General features: G+C 38.7%; 1 protein-coding gene across 1 annotated transcript in view; it reads right to left on the bottom strand.

Annotated features, from left to right (window-relative positions):
* LOC104082587 (EGF-containing fibulin-like extracellular matrix protein 1) overlaps positions 1-24,413 on the bottom strand; it is a gene marked incomplete at its 3' end in the record, with an annotated part of 39,650 nt that extends 15,237 nt beyond the window's left edge. The window contains exons 1-3 of the mRNA XM_009585776.1: positions 24,333-24,413; positions 21,337-21,385; positions 20,898-21,158 (exon numbers count right to left, since the gene is read on the bottom strand). Coding sequence (XP_009584071.1) covers positions 20,898-21,158; positions 21,337-21,385; positions 24,333-24,413 — 391 coding nt within the window. The remainder of the gene's footprint in view (positions 1-20,897; positions 21,159-21,336; positions 21,386-24,332) is intronic.
* Between the last annotated feature and the right edge of the window lie 323 nt (positions 24,414-24,736).

Below are 24,736 nucleotides of genomic sequence, written 5' to 3'. Positions count from 1 at the left end.
CATCAAAGTTAAAAAGATGTATCATGATAGAGGTGACTAAGTGGAGGCTAAAGAAAAGAATGGGGGGGAAAAAAGCAAGGTACATAAGAGCCCTACTAATGTAGCTGCTTTTCACTTACAGAAATAGTGTTTATTAAACACTTTCTTATAATTCAAGACTAGCAGTGTGATCTGGTTAGATCACCAAGGTGTTTTCGATGCTCACTTTTTGTCTGGAGAGCCGGTAAGTACTTGCCAATGTCTGTATTTTGCTGCTGTTTTTCTGATTCAAAGTGTAATCGGAGCTGTTAGAAAAATGCCTAAATAGCAAGTGCTGAGGTGGTATAATGCACCCCTGTGTAGCACAGGAGGACGTGTCCTGCTGTGGTTGTGTGTGCCTGGGACATGGTGAGAGCAAGACATGAGCCCACGGGAGGCTATGGTGGGCTGTGGGCAAAGCGGGGATGGACAAGAAGGGTAACTGAAGTAAGTTTGAGGGTGTGCAGTCTACTGAAGATTGTAAGCTGGAGTGGTGCTTGGGAAGTATTTGTTGTTCTTTCAAAAACCTGACAAAAAAAAAAAATCTTAAAACTGAAAATTATTTTTGGCCCCAAACTAAGATTTTTCTGGGGTTTAGCCATGTTTTTTTCTGTGTTTAGGAACAAAAAAAGAAAAAAGACACCAAAAAATACTTTGTTCTTTCAATGAGCCAGTAATAAATAAAAACTAATGTTTTAAAAACCAGAAGTTTCCTTGGGAAGAGAGAGCTATTTTTTCTTCCAAAATTACTTTGCCTTAAAATTGTGATTGACTCTGCTCTCAGGCTAAGGATCTGACTTCCCAGCTGCCTTTAAGCAATCAAGTAGAAGTAGCAATTGGGACAGCTTTTCTTGGGTGGTGTTTTTTTTTTTTTTCCCCTGGTCTTTGGCTGGGAAGTTACATGGGTTTGCCTCAGAATAGATGCTGTGCTACCATAATCCTGGCACTTTTCACTGAAAATGAGATTTCGGCAGTGTTTCCTAGAGTAAGTAGAGTACTCCTGAAGTCTGCTTGCCGGGCTGTTGGGATGGTGAAATGGAGCAACCTGCTGTTGTTTGCTTGAGCATGTGATTATTTTTTTTTTTATACCTTGTGATCTTCACAGACTTCTGGCGAAGCTTAAGAGGTTAGTTTGAGAAGGGAGTGGCTATCATTTGTTTAGAAAATAAATAGAAAAAAGTAGGCCAAATACCAGTAAAGTTCCAGTTTTAAAATATTAAACTAACGCACAACATTGCTGCCCTGAAAAGGTCACATGAAGTGGGAGAAAGGATGTATTTAGACTGATTGCCAGGCAGGACGTGGGATCTCTCACTGACTTGGCAGTAGATACGTCAGCTCTATTTGCTATTAGTGCTGTTTCTAATGCTCCATATTTGCTAAGTTCTTAAGTTTGACAAGATCCATGCTTTATTTTCCAGTATTTACACAGTATTAAGCAAGTGTGTAAATCCATTCAGAGAGTAACCAAGGCCTACCCCGCCCCCTTTTTTCTGCTTCGTCTTTGGTTAGTAGACAGGATGCTCAGAAACCTGGGAAAATGGAAATTTTGAGGGGTTTTCCTTTGGGGTGTGCTATCAGATAACAAGGTTATTTGTAACATGTTTAAACTTGCTAAATATGGTGGAATAGGGCCTTTTGCTTCCAAATTTGTCAGTGAGAGTGAAGAAAGAAATGACTACTTAAACTACAATAGAGCTGTTACAATTTCTTTGGGAAGAAATCATAAGATTTAATGAAATGTAAGCATCCCTTTCTATGGTCTGACTTTAGGGTACTTGGCTAGCATCAAGTAGAAAACCTAACGCAGCAGCTAAATAATTGCTGCCACATCATCTAAGCACATCATTATCACTGCTGGATGAGATGAAAGGTATTTACAAATGAGAGTCTGCCAGGAGAACACAGTCAGCACAAGCTTGATCCAGCTCCAGCTGTAATCAATAGGAGCCTTCAACTAAACTAGAGCTTAAAGAACAAACTAACCTCTTTCTGAAATGTAGTACACTTCAAATTTTGCAAAATTAAACCTGGAGCTCATCAGAAGTGAGATGCAGAGGGATTCAGTGCCTAACAAAGCCCCTTGTTTTACTCCGTGCATTGTTTGATAGTTGTCAAAATTATACTTTCTATTCTGACAACTCAAGCCCACATTTTTTCTTCTCCCCCTTAAATCTCCCACTTTTACTTTCCTCCTGTTTTTCTTTTCCTATTCCTCTGGGTTCTGCCCTTCTAATTTTTCAAGGCAGAGAATGTGCCTTTGTTTGTGAAGAGCAAAGCAAGTTTATGGCACCCTATTCATTATATTTATGAATCATATCTAACTGAATTTTTCCCATAGCCCAAAGGTGGCTGTTTGCCCAAAGGCACTGCTCTCAGTGCCTGTATTTTCTATTTATAAGGTGTATTTTAGTTTACATCAGAAGCTGAGGGAAAGACTTCTGCTTGATATCACTTCTGCCAAATGAAACCCACAGAGAAGCTGTGGCCAAAGGAACTCTGTACAAAAGTTGTCTGGGCTCTGTAATTTTGTTCACGTGGGTGCATGGTAGTATACATTAGTTGCCAATAAAAACAATCTAAAATAGATACGGCACTGTGCAAGTCTCGAGACGATCTTAAAATGTACAGAACACAGGTAAGTGAGCACTGGGAGAGAAACACACTTTGTCAAAACACAGTTTGGTGAGAAAATCAGCTTTTGCAAGATGGTCATGAAAGGACAAGAAGCTCCTCTGACAATCCCTTCTACTCTGTGCAAGTTGATGAAATTCCTGAAAGAGTAGTTTACAACCAAATTAAAGAAAATTGTTGTTTTTGAAACTATTTGTGGTTGTGACAAAGTGTGGGCGCTCCCCGGAATATGTTGATGTTAAGTAGGCAGTATAGCCAAGGACATTGAGGAATTAACCATTTCAGTCCTCAAAGTGGAACACCAGTATTAGCAGTTGCTCAATGTCAGGTAAGTTTTTTGGCTCTGGCTCACTGGCAGGCATTAAAAAGCACCAGCAGCACGGAGCCTAGTACGCATGTAAAAGGAGATCTGCTGTGGGACAATTGTTAGTACAGATGCCCATCCAAACCAGGCTTTTTGCCTCCAGAGGCCTGCAGGAATAAATAGGAATCGGCTTTGTGGCTAACATGGGGAAGGGAAGGAACAGGCCCTGACAGATTCGTGGGACAAGTTTTTTAACACTTTGTGGCATGAGATGTTTCTCTAGCTCCTGGCTCCAGGAAGAAAGATGAGTGGGAAGCTTTAGCCGTTCTTCCTGAAAAGGCAGCATTGAGGCCCTTCCTTCTCTTCATCTTTTTCAGGAGGTATTTTGCTTGGTTTTCAGTCTATTCCATTCCCTCTTTAAAAGGCACAAGGTCCCAGATTTCGATTTTCTTGCAAATTGAGCTAATTGCCAAGGATATGTAGCCTGTCTGCATCTTGGCATTTCTGGGGGATGCCCAGAACATTATCAGTACATTGCTCAGCATAACTGTTTCATTGCCCAGTTGCCTCTAGCTCTAAGTAGACAGTCATAAATGTTTGATTAAAATCTAATCTATCCTTTCCATGACCATTGCAGAGGTTAACTAATGAGTGCAAGCCTACAGGGGAACATAAGGGCCTCATATGCTGTTGAATACTGGCCAATATTGGTTGGTCAAAATAAATTTTGCTCATAAATTCTTGCAGGATGGGAGAAGAGATTTCTCAATTTAGACTTCCATCAAAGCTATTGGAAAAAGCTGTCAATCACACTCAAAGTTTTCATAGATGTCTTGCTGCCTCAAATGCCTTCCAGATGGATTTAATTCCAGTATGATTGATTGTCCACTCAGCTTTGCAGCTGTGTACTTCAGGGAGAAAGTCCATGCCATGCTCATTCATCTGCTGGATGGTAAAAAAAAAAAAAAGTCTAGTGGCTCTTTCTTCATGAAATGCTATCTTCCAATAACTGATGAGGCAAGAGATGAACTGACAGAAGATGAATCTAGGGGAGACTAATTATATCAAAGTAATTAATGCCAAAAGCAAAGAATAGAATTAAAAGGTAAAGCTAGGAGATATGTATCTAAGTATCAGTGAGATGGTCTATTTATAGTGGAGGAAAAGTAAACATCTACAAACACATTAATTTCTTACCGATAGGATAAGGGGGAGAATTGCTTAAAATTCTGAAGCGAAAGTGTTTTAAAATAAGTGTTTTCATAATTTTACCAATCCTATTACTATTTATGCTACTATGATTTTTGTTAGCTTGAATAACCCAAACCACTGTTTGCAACATTAAGCCTTCTCCCAGACTAATCAACTTCAAATTTATTGTGTAAGCTTAAGAGGTCTAACATGGTACTTGTATTTCTCCGTGCTGTTGGCTTATGGAAGCCCTCATCATGGATAAGAATTCCACTGTTCTGCTGATATGCAAACTTGAACCAAAAGACAGTGCCACTTTCAAACAGCCTATAGTCTAAGAGAGGAGAGAGTGGAGGATTTCAAAGCATAGCAAGAACCAGTCTGGTAGGTAATGATATTTGTGGCCTGTAAAGATTTTTAACAGCTTTTGCAAAAGAAAAGATTTCCAGACAGGGACTACTGAAGAGGAGGGGAAGTTTTTTAACAAACTGTAAACACATATGCTTAAGTAGCTTGAAAAACTCCCATATACAGCACCTAAGCAACTCCATTGATTTAGAGGCTGGTTTTAATTAATCAGATGCTACCAATAAATATGCAAAACACTGGTGGAAGACCAAGGACAAGACTGGTTTCTAGCAGTTAGCTGAAAATCCTCTGTAGCTAGATCTGTATCTAAACTTATTTAGGATCTAACAGACTATTAGTATGCTTTGGAGACTTCATGGACAGGCAAAGAGATCAATAGAAAAGAAAAGAAATGCAATGTCTCAGATAATAACATGATAGGATCTTCTGAACTGATTTCAAGGTTTCAAAAACACCTCAGAGAAATGAAAATAAGTCATGAAAGTTCTTGTATCCTATTATTTTCAAAAGGACTGGGAAGTGTTCAATGTGTTTTAGGATCAAATCCAAATGATTTTTAAGGAGCTAGGTCTCATTTTCAATGAAAGGAAAATAAAAAGGAAGCAAAGCATAATAGATAAGTAACGGCTGAATACATATTTAAAACAGAAATCTTTTCAAAGCAAAGAACAATGATCTCTTATCTACAGAATGTTCAGTAAATAGGTTAATTCTGCATATTGACCTAAAACTCTTGGGCTTGATTTATTATTACTCTTATTTGTGCAGTAATTTTTATTTACTGCATAAGGCCTTATACTTATTACATGTACGTGTGCTTGCCTGAAATGTCCAGTAGAAGAGAGCAAAACCTCTCGAGCCAGAAAATGAATCTGAGAAGTTCATGGAAAGAACTCTCTGTGACCATGCAGCTACGTGTCATTCTGTCCCAAACCAGTCATGTCCTCTGCATCATTCTGCTCCTCATAATGAAGAAAGTGTATCTGATTTTCAGATCATAACAATTTTGCAATTCAATTTCTAGAAGGCATAAGATATTACAGAGAGGATATTGAGATGATGATTATTTTAGTTAAGCCAGGCATCACTTCCTACAGAAGTGGCATGAAGTATCTAGTTAGTAAAAGTGACAGTATTTTTTTTATCTGGCACTGTAAACTGTTCACAATCCTATTTAGAGTCACCATAAATCATAAACTGTAAAGTATCTAGTTTCCTAAAGGAGCAGCTTTATTTCATTAACATTTTGAAACTCGCGTTGCAATGTTGCTAATTGTATAGTAATTTATCCAGGCTCACAGTGTGAATTGCTGTTTTCAGTCAGTTTTTGGCACTTGTTGCCAGTTTAAGTAAAGAGGAAGAGAGAATAAAGAATTAAATAGACACAAAAATGACGTGGAGAGTATCTAAAAGGGACAGCACTGCTAGATGTGAGACAAGCTGGGATACTCTGCAGAATTATCTGAAAACTATGTCCCAGCAATGTAACTGCAAGCTGAGTAAACAGCACTGTTCTTCAGATCAAGGCTACTCCCTCCTATACTTTCAAGCATTTTCTACCCACCCATGAATAGGCTCGGTCTGCGCTTGGTATTGCAGGCTTGCTCTGGCAAGTTTTTTAGTGAAGGTTTAAGGTTTTTAAAATAAAAGTTCCTAGCAACAAGGTGAAGGACTAATTCAGGACAGCATTCCTATTCAGGACAGCATTAAGTAATTGTGTAAGTGTAGGCATGTGCAAAGATGTCAGGGAAATTGCTGGGATCCAAGCATGTGCTTTAAATGCTGGAACACAATTAAACGTGTCTTAATATGACACCTCAAAGTGTAAGCAGTGGTTTTGTTTGTTACAATCAGTCTTGATACACTTTCAGTACTTCAAGAAGTTTGGTGGGCACTAGCTATGAATATATCTTTGCGTTTATTCAGAGCTTTGCATTCTAAGTAGCATAGACACTGATCAGTGAACTTGATGTTTTTTCCTGGTTTGTGGATACACATTGATATTAGCTTTTTTTTTTTTTTTTACAATCTGAAACTGAAAAAGCTGCAGAGATTGACTTGTAGGAAGAGTTGGGCCACAGGAGGCTGGGAATGACATTCAGCAGCTTCTCACTAGCTAGGCTGCTTTCCATGAGAATGGTTGTGCTAGTCAGGGCTGCCCCAGAATTGTGTTACTTTCCCTTATGGAAAGCACTTCCTCACCTTCACCCTTTGTAAGAAAACAAACCAGTCTTTCTCATAAATACAGCAGTTTTATAAAAATTTCAGTTCTGAAAAGTACAGTAAGAAATAGTCTTAGCAGTAGGTAAAACCCAAGAAGGTATATTTTTAAATTTTGTTGAAGAAAATAGAGTAAAGAAGGAATGCAAGCCAAATGTTTAGAAGTATGAGGATGGAAGGCTTTCTCAGATGAGTGCTTTTGCTGCATCGGTGCATACAGTGCCTTCCAGAAGGAAACTTTCACTGGTGACTGGTACCCAATCTGTGCTACAGCCATTGAAATAATAAATAATTCTAAATAGTTTGATAAGTAAAACTGAGGGACCAATGCAAAGGAGCTTGAAAAATGAAGCGGGGGGAAGAGAAAGTCTGCATCTTTAGCACATCTCTTTTGTCTGCCTCTTATCAATCTAGGGTGAATTGAAAGGAGGGGTTCTGACTGGATATAAGGGAAAACCTTTTTCACCATTAGGGCAGTCAAGAAGTGGAACAGGTTGCCCAGAAAGGTTGTGCACTCTCCATCCACAGGGGTCTTCAGGACCTGACTGGATAAACCTCCCCGGTCTGAGGGTCTGATCTCAGAGCTGACCCTGCTTTGAGCAGGATATTGGACTAGAGACCTCCTGAGGTGCCTTCTCACCTGAATTATTCTATGATGCTGTAAATATACTCTAAGCTATTAACCAGAATGGAGAACTGTACTACCTTTCTTTCCTATGACTTCTTACAGATAGTGTTCTTCAGGTAGTAGTTGACTCAAGTGAGGTCTCTGATTAAAACATTTATGGAGGCTGAGTCGCAAAACTTTTTTTATGCAACCTAAGCACCAAACTAAATAAATTCAGGACAGCTGTGAACTGATGAAAAAAAAACAACCTGTAAGGAAGCCATTTGGGCATCACTGGGCTAAATTGTGAAATTAGTGCTAAGAATAGTTAACAATGAGACATAAGCATTTAATTTTTCAAATTAAGGACAAATGACAGGAATGGAAAAACCTGCATATTATCATTCCAGTTTTTAAGGGCTCTCTACTCAGCCCATCCCAATTGCATCCCAATGGGACAGTAATGCTGTCTTGAATCTGAATTTGTGTGACAGGGACGGTTCTGTAACTTTATGCCATAAAGCTGAAGTGTGTGTTAGTTGGTGTGTTGCGTGAGCTTCTGCGGTGTTCTGCAAAGATGGTCTTGAGCTGATCCAGGCAGATCCCATGGCTGTCCCACTTGAAACGTTACGGCCAAATTAAAAAACATGTTTTGTGTCGCCTTTTTGCTTTTTTTCATATTTTTAGACACTTAGGATCATTCTTTCTGGCTGAACCCCCTGAGCGGCCTTTCAGTCTGTGAAAATCCCAATTGGTCCCTTTGGTCTCTTTAATATTTTGCTTTCAGCCTAATGATCATAGCTGTTGTAGGAGTGTGACTCCACCCTGAGGACAAGGCGCTGTGAAATGGCTCCTTAGCCCCTGTTTGGTCACAGATGAGGCATGTGTATGGAGCCCCCGGGGCTCCCACAGCATCTACGAGCCAGAATTTGCTGAGGCCGGTTTTTGGCTAGGTTGGACATGACAGATGCAAAGAATGATATAAGCTGCTGCTGCTGCTTTTGTCCCAAATACAATACTAAACACAGCAATAGTTTTGTGCAAAGTGTGTGCTGCTTAAGGTATGCAAAGGCCTGCACCACTAAGCTGTTCAGAGCATGACAGATTTCCTTCTACATGCATACGTTGTCCAGAAGAATGGAGCCTAAAGAAGGCCCCTGAAAGCTGTGGCAGTATGAAATGATGTCACTGAATTTCAATATTGCATGCTTTTCCCCACAATAACAAACTGATTCCTATGATGAAAATGTTCTGATATTAATACCTGATTTCTTTTCGATATAGAAAAGTTTTAAATTGCTAACACTCGGATCAGATAATTTATACATCACTTTGTCAGAATTACAGAAATTTTTGTCTAAATTTCCCAATGGTTTTAACTTTCAACAGAATTACACTGGTTTGCTCTCTTAAAAAAAAAAAAAAAGTCTCAACCTTCTGCAGCTTGTAGGGCAGGGAATGGTTCCATTACAATACTGAACATCTGATGTCCACCAGACCGATTAATCAAAGCTCTGAGGAATGTGATTTATGCTCAGTCCGCAGGTAGCAGTCACCAAACACAGAAAGATGGAAAACTTAACGCACAGTGGTTTCTCAAATTGGGCATGAGATACCTCAGAAGGGTACAGATATTGCCAATCTACTTTCCAACAATTAACCCCATCCTGACATTCTTTAATAATTAAAGATTGCCTTAAACACATAAATTAGGTTTGTTATCCCTTTCAAAAATTGTTCTTTTTAACTTCTGGTCGCACTGTATAAAATGTCCAGACCTTTGTTTAATTAAATTCTTAAATTGTTGGCCTCATATCCTATAGCAGTGAGTTCAGGAAGCGTTTCCTTTTCTGGGGTCCTCTGACTGTATCACCTTTCAGCATCATAAATGAAGTTTTGAATTGCTGTGTTTCAAAGTGGGAAACAGCAGTTGCAAGTCTGCTTTCTCCAACCCCCTCATTATTTCTGTATAGTTTTGCCACACTCATCTCTTTTTCTCAGTTGTTAAAATCTCTCCTCATCCCCTAACTGTTGCTTTCTCCTGCTGTGAGCTGCTCTTATTTTGCAATATTCCCCTTGAAATGGGCTGACCGGTATTGCAAACAGCCTCACTCCTTATGATAGTATTTGATAGGTAAGAAAATCAAGCAAGTGAACTGTTTCTGCATCACGAACAGCCACTCGCATAGCTCCGGCTTCTCTCCTAGCTGGGGAATCCCCCAGGAAGCTTTCACGAGGGTGGAGAAAGCGGAGACAAGATCAAGACTAGTGCTCTAAAGCTGTGCTTAGGGGAAGAGGCTGAGGGTGTTCGAGGGTGTTGCTGGGTGGATCTCCTTGGCTAGTTTCTGGTTTTGGCTTTATTACATGGCTGTGCTTTCAATTTATTTCAAAGATGCCTGGAGCCTTATAAATCTGCATACATAGTAAGGAAGAGATTCTCTTAATGGTGAATACTGCAATTTGAGAGTAATCATAATGGAGAGAACATTTGATTTAAATACGTAATGAAGCAACCTTTTCATAAAGGTGTCTTCTAGAAATGGAGAATTTTCCCTTTTATAGGCATATAGAGCCTTTTGATAGAGGAATACTTTATCTTGGAACACACAAAAAAGCAGCCCCCTCCCCAAAATAATCATTTGCCACATACTGAATAATGGATTAAAACTTATGATTACATTTTCTGGATTGTTTAAACAATGGTCAAATGGTGTTTATGATGGGAAAAACTGGTGGTTTTCTCCTGCACCCAACTTTTGCAGTGCATCAGCCGTACCAGGAGGATGGTTATAACTCCTCTCCAACTCAGGCTCATTTGAGCTGTAATGTTCTCCTGCTTCTGCAAGCCCAGCAGCCCAAGAGGTGCTCGACCAGTACAATGTTGCTGACTTAAGACTGTCATTTTCATCTGCTTGCACAGTGTCCTCTGCACTGGGTAAAAAATACTGGGCCTAGAAGTGTCGGCAATATCTTTACTTTATTCTGAACTTCATTTCTACTCAAGTAACATACAAAGAGTGAGCTGGAAAGATCTGTCTTGATCCTTCAAATTAAGACAGATAAGACTGAGGAAGATCTAGATGCAGAGTAAATGCAAGCAGAATGACTTCAGATAAGAATGTGTTTTTTCTTTACCCCTGGGAAATGTGAATGACTTTTGGATTCTGCACACTTTCCTGATTTAGTCTCCAACAACTCGTGGGAGGAATAAAGCAAGGTATCTTCCACAGCCTAGGGGGGCAGATCAGTGGGTGCTCCAAAGCATTGCTTATTTCTGATGTGACTATGCACTAATGACAACACTGCCTATTGAAATATTACTGCTTTTAACTAGCCCTAAGTGTGACAGGCAATACATTGTTTTATCTTGTTCACGTTTATAATCTAAAAGCTATGTGGAAAACTTGTTCCTGATAAGAAAGTCCCTTGAAAACAAATTCATCTACTGAGAAAGTGCTTTAAATACTACAACATATAAAAATGCAAGTAAGATCTGGTAATGCAGGTGCAAAAGAAAATGGTTTCAAAATTGATGTAGAACTTGGTAACTATTTTTCTTTAAAGGCACTTGACAAAGATATCTATTTCTTGAAATGATGCTATCTTTATCAACTTAGATGAACCTTCTCCAAATACTGAACTGTATTTGTTGCTTCTAAATGTGTATTTAATTCCAGCTCTTTTCTAATGCAGCCCAGATATCCAAAATTCTCCACTAAGTAAGTCTAGACAAGAAAGAGGTTGCTTTTTCCATCTTTCTGATAAGCTAGGTCAAGTCAGCTAACATGACACTTAAATTTCTGCTGCCTTTGCCATGTTTTATTCCTTTTCTCTGTGCAAGTTTTTTATTAAATGTTAGCTTATTCGCAACCTCTTTAAAACCATACAGAAAATTGTTACCTGTCAAAAGTCCTTGCATTTTCCAGTTCTAACTAATTCTGTTAGAATAGGCACCTATTGCAGTATTTGATAAGGATTTCTTTTTAACTTGCTAATGCTGAGAAACATGCAGTAATTGATTGTCCGTTTTACTGTTTTTCTGGCATCACGGTATTTTTTCATCCCATAAGCTGTCTTATCTTTTTTCCCTGGATTTCTTTAACTCTTGTGAATTTTAATTATTGAAAAACAAACTTCTAAATCTTCGTATAAACACCAGTTTTGCACAGCAATCTGACTTATCAAAGGTTTTCTTTTTGTGCAAGTTACAGCTGGTAGTGGAATTTAGGTGTCAATAATATCGAAGCAGATGAGATGATTATTTACTCAGAGGCCAGCAGAAGGCCAGTTCTCCTTTATAAAGACCATCTTTTTGAAAGAAAAGATTAATGGGTAGACAGTGACCAATTACTTTGAAAATTCAGGCTGAAGATTTTACTGGTGTTGATGGACAAAAAACATTCCTGAAGCCATTCAGGCTTGAAACTTTAAAATCACCATACTCTCCATTGCTTTCACTATGTATTGAGGTTTGATTGCACACTTCGACCAGTTACCTGTTAACAGAAATCCCACCTGTGCAGGCATATGCATACAAAAATCCTCAAACAAGTTCTGTTTGTACTCAGGAAAATACATATAACATCTGTTCAGGCATGGACTGAACATGCTCAAGTGCAATGTCAGATTTGCTCCTATCATACTGAGTCATGCATTAGAATAGAAGTTTACTCCAGATTAAATTCAGCTTGTAAAAGAAAGCTCAGCCATGTCTTCTCCTTTTCAGATCTGTTTTAAATAGGCTTAAATGATGCCTAGATATGTCCACTCAAAGGCATGAATTTTTTTAATCAAGAGTTAACAAAGATTCAGATCTTCCCAAAGTAAACAATTCTTCCCAGGAGATACACCTTCATACACTGAATCCTTTATCATCCTATTTAAGAATTTTACTTATTTCTGTGGTTAGCCATCTATGGTCATCACCATTATCCTTGACCAAACAAGTACTATTTTTCCCACCTCCTGAAAACTAGTGTTTTGACAGTAAGAAATGAAAATAAGAGAGTCATGTAAAAAAAAAAAAAAAACCAACCAACCAAAACCCCAAAACAACCCCCCTAAAACCAACCAACCAAAAAATCCCCATCAAAAAACAAAACAACAAACAACCCCCCACCTTCTAACTGCAGAATAGTTATGGGGCATTTTTCAGTTAGGTGAAGTTACTTAAATTTAAGGTATTCACTAAGAGCAACAGGTAAGGGTCTATTGAATATCTAGTTCTAAAAATGCTTAATTAAGAGATTAGGATACATTACGCCAGAAAAGGTCTAATTAATTTCTGGGCCTCAAGAACTTTTTCTTAGCACTGTAGCTTACAAAAATGTGTAACACATGTTGTTTTCTTAGTAACTTTTGTCAGCTTCAAAGCTACAGGTTTTACCATATAATTATACAAAACAAAAATTAATCATTTCTCCACTATACTTACAACAGAACCAACTTTTAACATGATTTCAGATCAACAAATAAAACACAAATGTGAATGAGCATAAAAGGTATTTTATAATAACATGTATGCTAAACTACTTCATAGCTTTGTAATTTGCAAATCCCTTCTGTATTTTTAGTAAAGTTAAAATGTAAATGAAAGAAGGTACAAGCAGGATTCTTGTGAATTTAATATGTTCTTTCAGGTTAAATTTTGCTGTGTATTGAATTATGGCAAATAGCTTTCTCTCCAAAACTATTGCTTTCTGGCTGCTATGAAAACAAAACTTAGCAAATTAAAGATTAAGAGAGAGATAATCTTTGTGAAATATCATGCTTTTTATCCATGAACCTTACATAGATGATTACCTATTCCATATATTCTTGTCACATACAGAGAGAAGGGATCTTACTATTCCGATCTTGCGGATAGAAGCAGTTGAACTTTATGACAGGTATATGGCAAACTTCCCTTTGATAAGAACCCTTCAGCCAAAAGGATGTTTAAATCTTGTATTAAGTATTATAGAACATGCATAAATTATGACAATCCAAAAAAAACCCCTCAAAAAGCATCACAGAGGGAAAATGAAAATAAATATTCTTGAAGTATAATGAAAGGAGATGGCAAAGCTCAACTTACATGAAACCCATGAACAAAAAGTAGAAGTTAACACACATACAGGACAAAGGGGTTGCCATGACAGAGTGCTGTACAAGAATAGTTGACTATACCACAAAATATCCAGAATGTTTAAGATGCAACCTGGTAAGTTGAACTCAAAAATTACACTCTCATTGTGGTTTCCACCAGACCAAAAGTATCTCACTAGTATGGTCCTAGAACACTATATTCTCATTGTCCTTCATGGTACGAAAACGGCAAAATAGCAAGCCTAAACAACATACTGAATTAATTCAAGTAATGATGGAGAGTGGTTGGCTATAGTGCAGCACGTATTTTTCCTTAGTAAAGGATATGCAAAGGAACATAGGCATCACTAGGTGGTACAGTGAAGAATCAAACAGACCACTTCTGTATTTGTGGGAAGCTTTGTTCTTCCTTTAGGAACTATTTTGGCACACAGAGAAAGGCAAATACAAACAGTAGCTATCATCTTCCTTTGCCAGCATGAAAAAGAAATGCAGAAAATCTCTTGGAAAGAGAATAAAATAAGGAAAATAACAGCTCTGAACTTCAGCTCTTGAACTAGTTTTCCAGCTTGCTAAATTAGTGTCCCATCATTAGAGATGCTCAAGAAATGTCTTGGACCTTTAAAAAGTGTGTCCCTGCGATGCTGAGATCCTTTAGAGATGTTCTAGGGTTAGAAAAGGTGACTCAGTAACCCAAACTTCAAAAATGAAAATAAAACACAGGTAAGAGCGTTTCCATTATATACTAAGTAATCTGAAGCAGGAATCAGGTTTGAAAACAGAAAAAAGCGTTGGTTGAGAGAAAATTACCTTGAGCAAACAATTGGAGAAAGGAGGAACACACAACCTTTCTCAGCAGGCTAAAGAACTAGAATGCAGTAGTCCAGGATGAAGTAACTGCAGACCTGCTCAAAGCAAACACATTGAGAACATCGCTATAATTCTTTTATGGAAGTACGGGAGAAAGAATCTATCCACAAAGTGGCAATGGTATCGCTACAGAAGTATCCAAGAAGGGTGCTAAAAGTAGCTGCCAGGATGCTCTCACACTGCTGTTACTGCTAGGGAAACTTTCTGTATCACTGCAGCTCTCTAGACCACAATTCATTGACAGCAGGTATTGAAACAGGGAACAGAAGCCAGCCTGTGCTCCCACAAATTATGTTTTATGCTATCTGATGCTATTGAATGCAGCAGATGACAGCTATCATTCCTTGTAGGGTTTACTGACTTTTGGGATGCTTGTGTCTGAGTGTTTGCAACAGATACAGGGAATTCCTTGAAGGGACAAATAAATACTCTGTGCTTTTTAATGGGGTGCCAAGTATACTGGGATGCCCAGTCAGGATCAGACATAAGCACATTCTTCCCCTTTGCTATCTGGTGTTATTCCTGATTGCATTATGAAAAAGACCTCCAGCTTAGAGAGTGAAATTCTGAAGGAGGACAGATGGCTGGAGGTTTGGGCTTTTTTCAGGCCATGTGCCTTCTGAATACATTTGCTATGTTTTGTCTGTCAAAACATTAGCCTCCTCAGAGCTACCAAGCAAACAGGCTTTACAATCAACAAATCAAACCTGGAAGTATGACAGTCAATGCGACTACTGTATGATCCCATTTTTCTTGAATAAGAAGCCATGAGAACTGCTAATGAGTTTACTTAAACTTGAAGTCTAGTGCTTGCCTGCATAATCACAATTCAAGAAGCTAAGGTAAATACAGCTTTCGGAAGCTTGCCTAAATCTAGGACGCTTAGCGTGATTAGCATATGGTATGAATCTTTTGCTGCAACGTCCTGAGCATATTCCTGCAGGGGTCAGAATAATGGAAAAGCAGTAAGTAACTAAAGGAAGTAAAGCAGCTGCTAGTATTTATGCTTGTGATGGATGTGAACAGTAAAATGGTCAGACAGAACAGAGAATATCTATCCAAGGTCTTGACATGACACTCACAGCTGTGCAAATAGCACAGATGGGAAGATGATTCAGAGTGGCCAAATTTTGAAAATGCCCAAAAACAGGCCCTCAGGCCCTCAAAACAAGATGGTTTTTTTTGTGACCTCCCCTCTGGTCCCTCAAGGCTATTAAAGAGATGCTCCAGAAAGGGCTCTTAGCAGCAAAATGCAGCGGTTTCACAGATTAACAGCTTGAACAATTGGTTCAGCATGGGCTGATGAAAGATGATCTCTGCATGATGTACCCAAATGTACAAGAAATTAATTGGCGTCTATGAACACTCAGTACAAAGAGCTGTGAAAATGTCAGCTTGTATCCTTCTGTGGATTCTCTTAGACCTGCAAAATTCCTACGGCTTTTCCAAGTAATTAGTATTCAAATGGCATGTGTAGCCAGGTCAGTCTCTTAGGGTGGCTACTGCTGGCAACAAGTATTCTCCACTTGCTGAAGTGCTACAGCAAACATATGTACATACGAACTGTGCCTGAGTAAGCACTTTGATGAACTAATGGCATCCTAAACCAGATAACTAGACCTTATTTTTTCTACCACAGCCTCTCTCCTCATCCTTTCCTCAAACTAAACAGGTCTTGTGTTGTTGAGAGGAACAACTCTGGAACTAAACTTGTCACAACTCGGGCTCTTTTAAAAGCAGTCCTGAAAGCATTACTCCTTAAATACAAGAAGTGGGAAAACCTAGGATGCCGTACTCTTCTAACTACAGGTAATAGTTTACAAAAGGCTCCCCAAAACATTTCTGGGGCCAGCCTAAGAAACTATTATAGGTGTATTTTAGGTTATGTCTATATTAGCAATAGTGTGGACCCATTGGAGCAGATTAGAAGTTGGTACAGAGGCTCCAATGTCCCAGTACATGCATTTCTGAGGGTCTCTGGGCTCTCTCTGGTCTGGTCCTGGAGCCTGAATGCTCGTTAGTGGTTGTGGCGTATTAGCAGCACTCCTGCAGTGCATTTCAGGTTTAGTTTCATCTGAATGGGATCTGTTTGCATGTTCCAAGACCGCTCACTGAGGCAAATCAAAGCACGTTAAGTGGAGCTCATTAGGAGGTGCATTTCAAAAGTGCAGTCTGCACCCCAGCCAAAATGTCAAAGAGCAGCACCCTGCCGGAGGCACACCCAGACTCTCCAACCTGAACTGGTTCTGCAAAGGGCCAGGCTGAGTGCACCTGCACTTACCCTATTTTTATGTCCTTTTTATGCTAGTTGCACATCCCTGATACATATATAGAAAAAATATAAAGTGATTGCTGTATGGGAAACAAAACATCATAAACTGCTTCTCCTTGTCCTTCTCTCCTTAAAAAAAAAAAGAAGAATTTAGGCTCATTTAACTTATTTACACTTAGGCAACTTCTTGAGGTAAAAGCCTACATTGAGTATGGTAAGTTACTTTGAAAAGTACCGGAAAATTAAACAAAAAAAAAAAAAAACCTAACCCCTACCAATGAAGACATCCCTAAAATGATTTTGCAGGGGAAAAATAACCACAGCACAGAAAACAAGTTAATTCCTTCCCCCTGTCCCCCAGGGAAGGAAAAAAGCAACCAACGTCCACCAAGTCTAGGCAAGAACTATCTGGAAAATGTGTCTGTTTTTTCCATATAAGAAAGCATTGATATCTCTTATTACAACCTCTCTCCTCCCTGTATTTTACAGTCACAGTAGCACAAAGGGTTATAAGGAGACTAGAGAAATATAGGAAGCTGATCTAGCTGAGGAGCAAAAAAGTTTGCTTACTTTATTGCTTCTATCGCCAGTATGATAGGAAGGCAAAAAAAAAGTTTGTTTCCCTTCTCAAGTTTACAGGTTATTTGGTACCTTTGCTTGGTCTTTTTTTCATTCAAGTGTCATTAACATTCTAGGAAAAGCTAGTAGTCTCTTGCAGACTGGATTTGACAAAATTGAATTGATTGGGTGATTTTCTTTTGACTTCAATAGGAGCAGACTCAAATCACAGAGAGCCTAACAACACAGTAGAAATAAAATTCAGTCTTGTATGCAGGCAACAGAGTGCAGCTATTTATGTATTTATCAGGCAAAAAGTGTCTGTGAATATTAGCTAACTCAGTAGTTTGCTTAAAAATATTTCTTACTCTGTTTTTTGCTTTTCCCACTTTGAGTGATACTCTCACAATGACAGGTCAGAACATCTGAGCGGCTTCCTGAAAGTGCTGGCAGGTGCCACATATGGGACTCTACCTTAGTGACCAATTCAGCAGCCCTTTGACTTAAAGGCAAATTTAGAAGTGACAGTGAAGTGGGAACTGACTATACAGAGATGGGGAGAGGGGGGAATAGTTAAGGTCATAAACTCAGAATTTAAGATACAGTCAAAGTGTTTTAAGTTGAAGCACAAAACTCGGCGCTCTGTACATCTTCTACGTAAGACATCTTCCTCCAGAATAACCTCCTCTCATCTTTTCATCAGTTTTGGGGGTTCCTGGCACTTACTGTTCATGTACAGTATCTTAAGAATTTCCTAGGAAATTTTTGCTACCCATACTTCTAATATCAACACAGTTATACAAAAGCATGTTTCTGATCACTAGTAGTTATAAAAATGATGTATATCATAGGAAACTGCAGTCATTTCCGTGGAGTTGTCTTCTGAAGGAGTGTGCTTTGCTATCAACATGCCATCTGTGCTATTCACGTGCTACGTGGTCTCTAATAAATAACAGCATGCATTGCAGACAGAAAACTCTCAACACTGGTAAATATTGTAGTCGTCACTTGTTTTCTAAGAAGGTATTGAGTATCTTTTGTAACTCAGGCATATGGTCATGTTTTGATGGATTAAGAAGTGCAGAGAATCATGCGCCTCTGAATGTTTCTCATTCCTGTCGATAAAAGTAGGATCTGGCCACGCTGCATCGTGCTTTACCTAGCAAAGCAGCTCAGCACATCACTGAAGCCTCTTAAAGTCCAACAGGACTAGTGTCATTTATGAGTGTTTATTCCAAGCACAGAAACCAACATGAGTGTGTTTGGCCTATCATACCCTCACTATTCAATGTTTAAAAAGGGAGTGGACATTTTTATTAAAACAGAAGGCCCCTCATACTCTAGTATGATGTCAGTAATACAGCTCCTCAGAGCATGTTATTGTTTTAAACAGAGGTCTCCACACTTTCACATTGGTTATAAAATACTTAGTGCTGCTGGACTGGAAGGAAAATGTCATACATCTGCAAACAATTAGAAGGAGCTGGACTTCATATGTGATTTACTAAACAATAAAACAAGCTTAAGTGTGACTATATGTGTAAGTTACACTCCCTAGGAGCCTCAAGCAGTTATCATAGCAAAGTCTTTTAACCATAATTAAATAAATCCACAGTGGGACCACTGATGATCAAGATTATCTTTTATAAGATATTTTCAGCAGTGAAAAGCATGAAGATCATGAAGTTGAATGCCTGCTTTAAGTGCTCCAAAAGTCTTTTATCCTTTCTTTCGAGCACACTGTCCACTACCCCTTTTCCAGCTGGAATTCATTCAGTACAATACATTTCAGCTTTTAAACACTAATATTTCCATGCTTTCTGCATTTAGATTGAAATTTTGGCATGAGGAAATTAGTAGCAAAACTGTGATTCAGTCAAGCCCAAGATTTCAACATAGTTTGTGCGTCTGCTAGTTAAGAAGTTCTGGTACTATAACAACAGTTAGTTGTTGTTATAAATTAACCAAAGATTTGTGAATTGAATATAAATATTTAGTTGCAAGTTTCAGGAAGCCAAATCATGGAGTAAAATAATAGTAATGTATCACCACCAATCTTCTCAACAAAACAAAAACCTTAGCCAGTTGTCAGTCTCTTAAGTTAACCCTAACTCTCAACCTTTATTTGGAATATAAGGTATTGGTACTACACATGGTTAAACTTTCCTATGTTATCCCTGATTTATACACCCAAAGCCATTGTAGCAAAAGTGATGTTCATGTTTGGAATGTTTCTAGCATTACTTGCATTTTCCATCAAACAAAAATGTTGTTACACGCAGTTGATTGCAATTCACCAGCGAAGATGAGTGCCAGCCCAATAATGCAGCATCACCTGAAGGAGGGAGTGCCGGATCAAACACAGGAGTCCGGTATTCTGTTCCTGGTTCTGCTGCTACTTTGCTACGTTAAACTAAGGAAAAAAACATTTGCTATCCTTGGCATTGATTTTTCCCTCGATAACCCTAAGCGAACGCTCAGGGTTAAGGGGATCGTGGTACTGACCTCCTGCGGTAGCTTCTTTACTTGACATTCTTGAATTAGAGTGACAGAAATGTTGAACATTAGCAGATAAGTCAGAAATGCAACTCTGAGGCTTTGCCTACAAAAATAACTTATCCAGCCTCCATGATGATTACTATGCTTCAGAATGACAGGGAATTTACTTACTAGTGATAAATAATGTTCTGTATACATGAATACCAGAGAGAAAGGAACTACCACTGTATATTACAGCTTGCCCTGATTATAGTCACGCAAGTACTATTTTATATGATTATACTGTTATGGGCCACAAAGTGGAAAAGATGAACCATGGGGTCAAGTTTTGCCCTCTGTTTGCATGGGTATCCCACTAACGTGCTTGAAAACCAAGTTTATGAACAAGGAATAGAGTATGTTTTTATGAAAGAAAACAAAACAGTGGATGAAACATTTGTTACTTCAGCAAGTATAAGAGTAAACTATTTATATAAAATAATAAATGAAACAGTCTTAGTTTACAGTAGTGCTTGTGAGTCTGGTTCCTGAATGCATACAATTAACACTGCTAATACCCTGAGAATTTTGGCACTGTGTGTGGTGTATGTACACTCAGATGAAAGCTCTTCATTGCCATAGTTTCAGAGACTGGCTAGACTATGACTGGAAGTAAGCTGGCAGGGCCTGCGTAGAACTACTTCCACAGAGATCAGAAGAGCACAAGCTGTTCAGATGTTTGCTTCCTACTGCTTGATCATACATAATAAAAACACTGTATTCCTCTGCATTACAGTCAGGTCTAAGCAAAAGTTCATATGTGGTTAATTTTTGTTCTATTCAGCATCCACATACTGAGAAATACATAGTTTTGCAAATCTTTAGAAATCATCTATAATATGACTTGCTATGTTGCCTACTTTTTTCAAAGCACTTCTTCTTCTGGACATACTTAATACGATACAAAATGTTTGACTACAGTTGCTTACTTGCATTAAGGGGTTTTTTTGAGGATCTACAGACAACAGAATTAATTCTACTTGTTAGGCTGAAACAGATGGAATAGACTGTAAGGCTGCAACAAACTGCAAGTTCTGTTACCTTGAACAATAACGACATGTATATATTTTATTTACATATTTTAAGGAAGCGCATACGTGTCCAGTTTAATGGTGCAACAATATATGCTATTAAATGCAAGAGTTAGTCTGTCATTTTCCAGGTATTAGATTTGTTATCACATACACTCCAATTATACTTGAAAGTAAAACATACAGCAGCTTGCTTACCTTGGCACACATTGTGATCACTTTGCTCATACCCAGCTGCACACTGGATTTGATGAGTTGGGTTTGGAGGGGCACGGTGAGGATCAGCTGGAGTCCGTCGAATGACGTTGTTTCGACCACTAGTGGATTCAGCTGCTGCTTCTTCTCGCTCATTTACAATAATTTGTGCTGTTCTGGGTAGACAGAGGTATCCTCCATAGTGGTTAACACATTTCATCCCACCTTTACATGCATCTGGGACTATTTCACATTCATCAATATCTGTGGTTAGCAACAACACAAGTCATGCTTTTAACAGTCGAACCTTCTGCAACAGCCATTAATACAAATAACACAATGAGACATGCAAGCACACCTCCTTGTCCAAAACAGGGGTGTGTAATGATAATACTTAAAGAATACCAATGGCAAGTCTGTCTTTGAAAATTATTTACTGTACCTTTGCACCGTTGCCTAATAGGATCCCATTCATAGCCATCTGTGCATTGCTATAGAGAAAAAAAAAAAAATTAGGCTACTCGGGATTCTTTATTTTGAAAAAATAATCAAGCATATTTCAATGAACTCAGAGTTTGACACTAAGGGAAATGCAATGTTTGTATTTCCTTGGTAAGCTAGAAAAATGGCTGTTGGTACAGCATTGCCATGCAGGAACAACAACAAGTAAATACAGAGAGCGCCTCTATCTCAGGAAGTTCCTAAGATATCGTTTGTTGTGAGTACATAGGTTTTATTGGGGCTGGGGAACAAAGTGAGAAAAGCATCACTTTCTCCTTGCCTTGTTCCTATATGCTGTTTTAAAGCATCTGTCATTGGCTGAATCCTGGAATAAATGAACCTCTGAACCGACCCAGCTGACTAGTATGAAAATCTTCTTATGAAAAAGAAGCAAGTTTTTCTGAATTTTGATCTTGTTCACTGCCTTCCAACAGGTGAACATCCTTCATTCCTGGGGCTGGTTTCCCAGGGGGACTGATGGGCCTCTATCCCCTTGTACTTCATCCTCTCCCCCATTAGCACTCTAGCAATGGGGAAGGATCCCATGACAGCTGGAAATTCATTCACATGCTTTTTAATCACATGACTCCAGCAACTGCAGTCTAGGAAGAACAATTTATATTGTGAGACATACAATAAACGGTTAGAGTTTATAACAGTGGGACTACTTACATAAATAAGACTTTGCAGAATTCAAACAAGACTATACTCAGCAACTATTCATATCAGTGCAGACTAGTAACTTCAGGAAGAATTTTAAATATTCTGCCCTGCAGTTAGGTAGGCATCATCATTATTCCTCTGCCCAAAACCATTAAATTGTCTACAGTGCAGTAATTTCAATTGCAGGTGACAATTACAGAAACTGATTAGCAAAGTATCACAATGCTACCAACTGCAGCAGAGACATTTAAAATATCAATGAATCAACGGAGCTCTACTATGTAAGTGCATATGCATGCTATGCTGCTTCGGATATTACTTTAATGGCCCTATAGAAAAAAAGAATCGAGTCGGCTAATGTAATTAGTCACAGTCAAGCAACCTAAATCTTATTGCAACTACTCTGCTGCAGAGGAACTACACAAGTGACAAATTTGATCTTCCGATACTGAGATCCCCTTGTTCCATGTGCTATCCTCAAGTTATTTTGAGGAACTTGTTACTAACGGACACTGACTCAGCATTAGGAGTGAAAATATTTTCTTCATTTGCAGGTGACAGCAGCGATCTGCCAAATGTAGCAGCGAGTTGTAACTTTGGAGGCTTTTTCTTCCAAAGGGGTAAGTGGACAGCAAATTGTATTACAATTCTCAATCTCTGAAGGAATGACTACATGCTGAGTTGACAACACCAAAGTTACTGTAGCTATGAAAATGCAAACCCAAAGGAAAACAGCTAATTCATGCGTTTACTGAATCACCCAATTCCTGTTAATGCACAACAGAAGTACTGTCTATTTAACTGTAAGGAGCCAAGTCCATCTATTACTGCAGCTGAAGGGACTTTTACAATAGAAAAGGATTTGGCCCTAAATGAATACAACGTACGCATGAAAAACAGTAGCATCCTAAGAGTAAAATTTCCAAAAGCGAAGCTTTTTTGTTAAGTAGTTTTACATGATTAGAGTCTAATGATCACTGAAGCACCTAAATGCTAAGACGACTTTGAAAATGGAGTATAGGAACCCAAGTCCTAGAAATGCATGCTAGAAATTTTCCATTGGTATAAACAGAACTATGTAGGCTTATCAGAAAGTGCTACTTAGTTTTTAAAAAAACCCACATGTAACAAATGCAGAAAAGGAGGGTGGTGGGATCCCTATGTTAGTCTGGATTTTCAAAAGGTATTTAGATCTTCAGTTTCCACTTATATATAGGGACTTAAAAATCACAGAAGCCTCTAAATAGAAGTACTCCCAACCTTCAAAAATCTATTGCTTCTAAAGTCCAATGTTAAAGTATTTTATGACTGACTTCCTGATGCTCACTTGAGGATTCTTTGAGCCCCGTCTTCTATGATAAGGTCCAACTCTGCAATATTTACTTGCTTGAGCCATCCCACTGACTTCAGTGGGATTACTTGTATAAGACAATCTCAGTCTTTGGCTGTGGTTCTCTAACTTCTTGCATGTGTGCAGAATTTTCTGCTTGTGTGGCATTGCGCTAATGTCTGTACACATATTCAGAGGTCCACCCATATGAAGCAAGTTGCAGGGATTACAACTGTAATCAGATGTGAAAATGCGGGTTTTTCCCCAGCCCAAGCCGATGTAATTGCCACTCCTTCTATGACATGCATTATGCAAGCCAAAGACTGAATACAAGCAGATTAAAAGAAAAAAAGCCTTACAAAAAGGCCTTTAAATCTCTTACCCTATCACTTGGTTACAAGCAGAACTTATTTCCAGTATTCTTGTACAATTTTATCAAGCCATGCAAAACTACTACTCAAAACCAGCTCAGAAACTAACAGTCCTATGACCACTCCAGGACCTAGATGCTTCATTAGGAGTACTGAATTTTGAAGTACTTACATTTGTTAAAAACAGCTTGAAGTATCCAAAAGAAAACACAAAAGAATGTTTGACCTAATTATCTGTCAAATTCCATATATTTCAAATGAAGGTCCTAGGGACCCTATCTTTATGCAAATGAATTTAAAAAAGTATTAAAACCTCATAATTTTGTTCAGCTCATCAAGCTCAGTACACAGATAAACTTTTCAGAGCAGGCAGTTGTAGCCTATTTTGCTCAATCTTGTCAACATCAACTTTAAAATGCTGTTTCAGTGCAGGAACAGCTTATTTTATGGTTAACACTCAAAGAACTTTGTATTGCATGCTATACATTGGCAAGAAATTTGGTTTTTCTTAAGGGTCATTTAGAAAAGAATCCCTGCAAAGCAGCAATTATCTCAAACTGTATTAAACCTTACCGTGTATGTTATGGTTTCCTCAGTTTCCTGCGAATGTACTGTAATAAGAATGAGAGCAGCCAAGAACATAGCTGTCAACATCGTGAACCTTGAAAGAAAGAAAAACAAATAAAACGGGAATATTTTTAGCGCTGCCCTTCGCTGGAGGACGCGGCCAGCACCTCCGGGACCGGGTCCTGCCCCGGCTGCGCCCGCCCGGCCCCTACCTGGGTGAAGCGGCCGGGACGCTGCCCCTTTTCTCCTGCAAGAAGAGGGTGAGGTTTGGCCGTGCTTCCAGTCCGTTGTGTTTTATCCAGCTGGAGGGGGGAAAAAATAATAAGTAAATGGGAGTTTAAAATAACATAGCACTTAATGCCACACTGGACTGGAGGCGGTGCACTCCGGCGCGGCGCTGGGCAAGGAGC

The sequence above is a fragment of the Fulmarus glacialis genome, unplaced genomic scaffold (genome assembly GCF_000690835.1).
Source record: "Fulmarus glacialis isolate BGI_N327 unplaced genomic scaffold, ASM69083v1 scaffold48489, whole genome shotgun sequence".
Taxonomy (NCBI): Eukaryota; Metazoa; Chordata; class Aves; order Procellariiformes; family Procellariidae; genus Fulmarus; species Fulmarus glacialis.
This window is presented reverse-complemented; position numbering and strand designations above follow the sequence as displayed.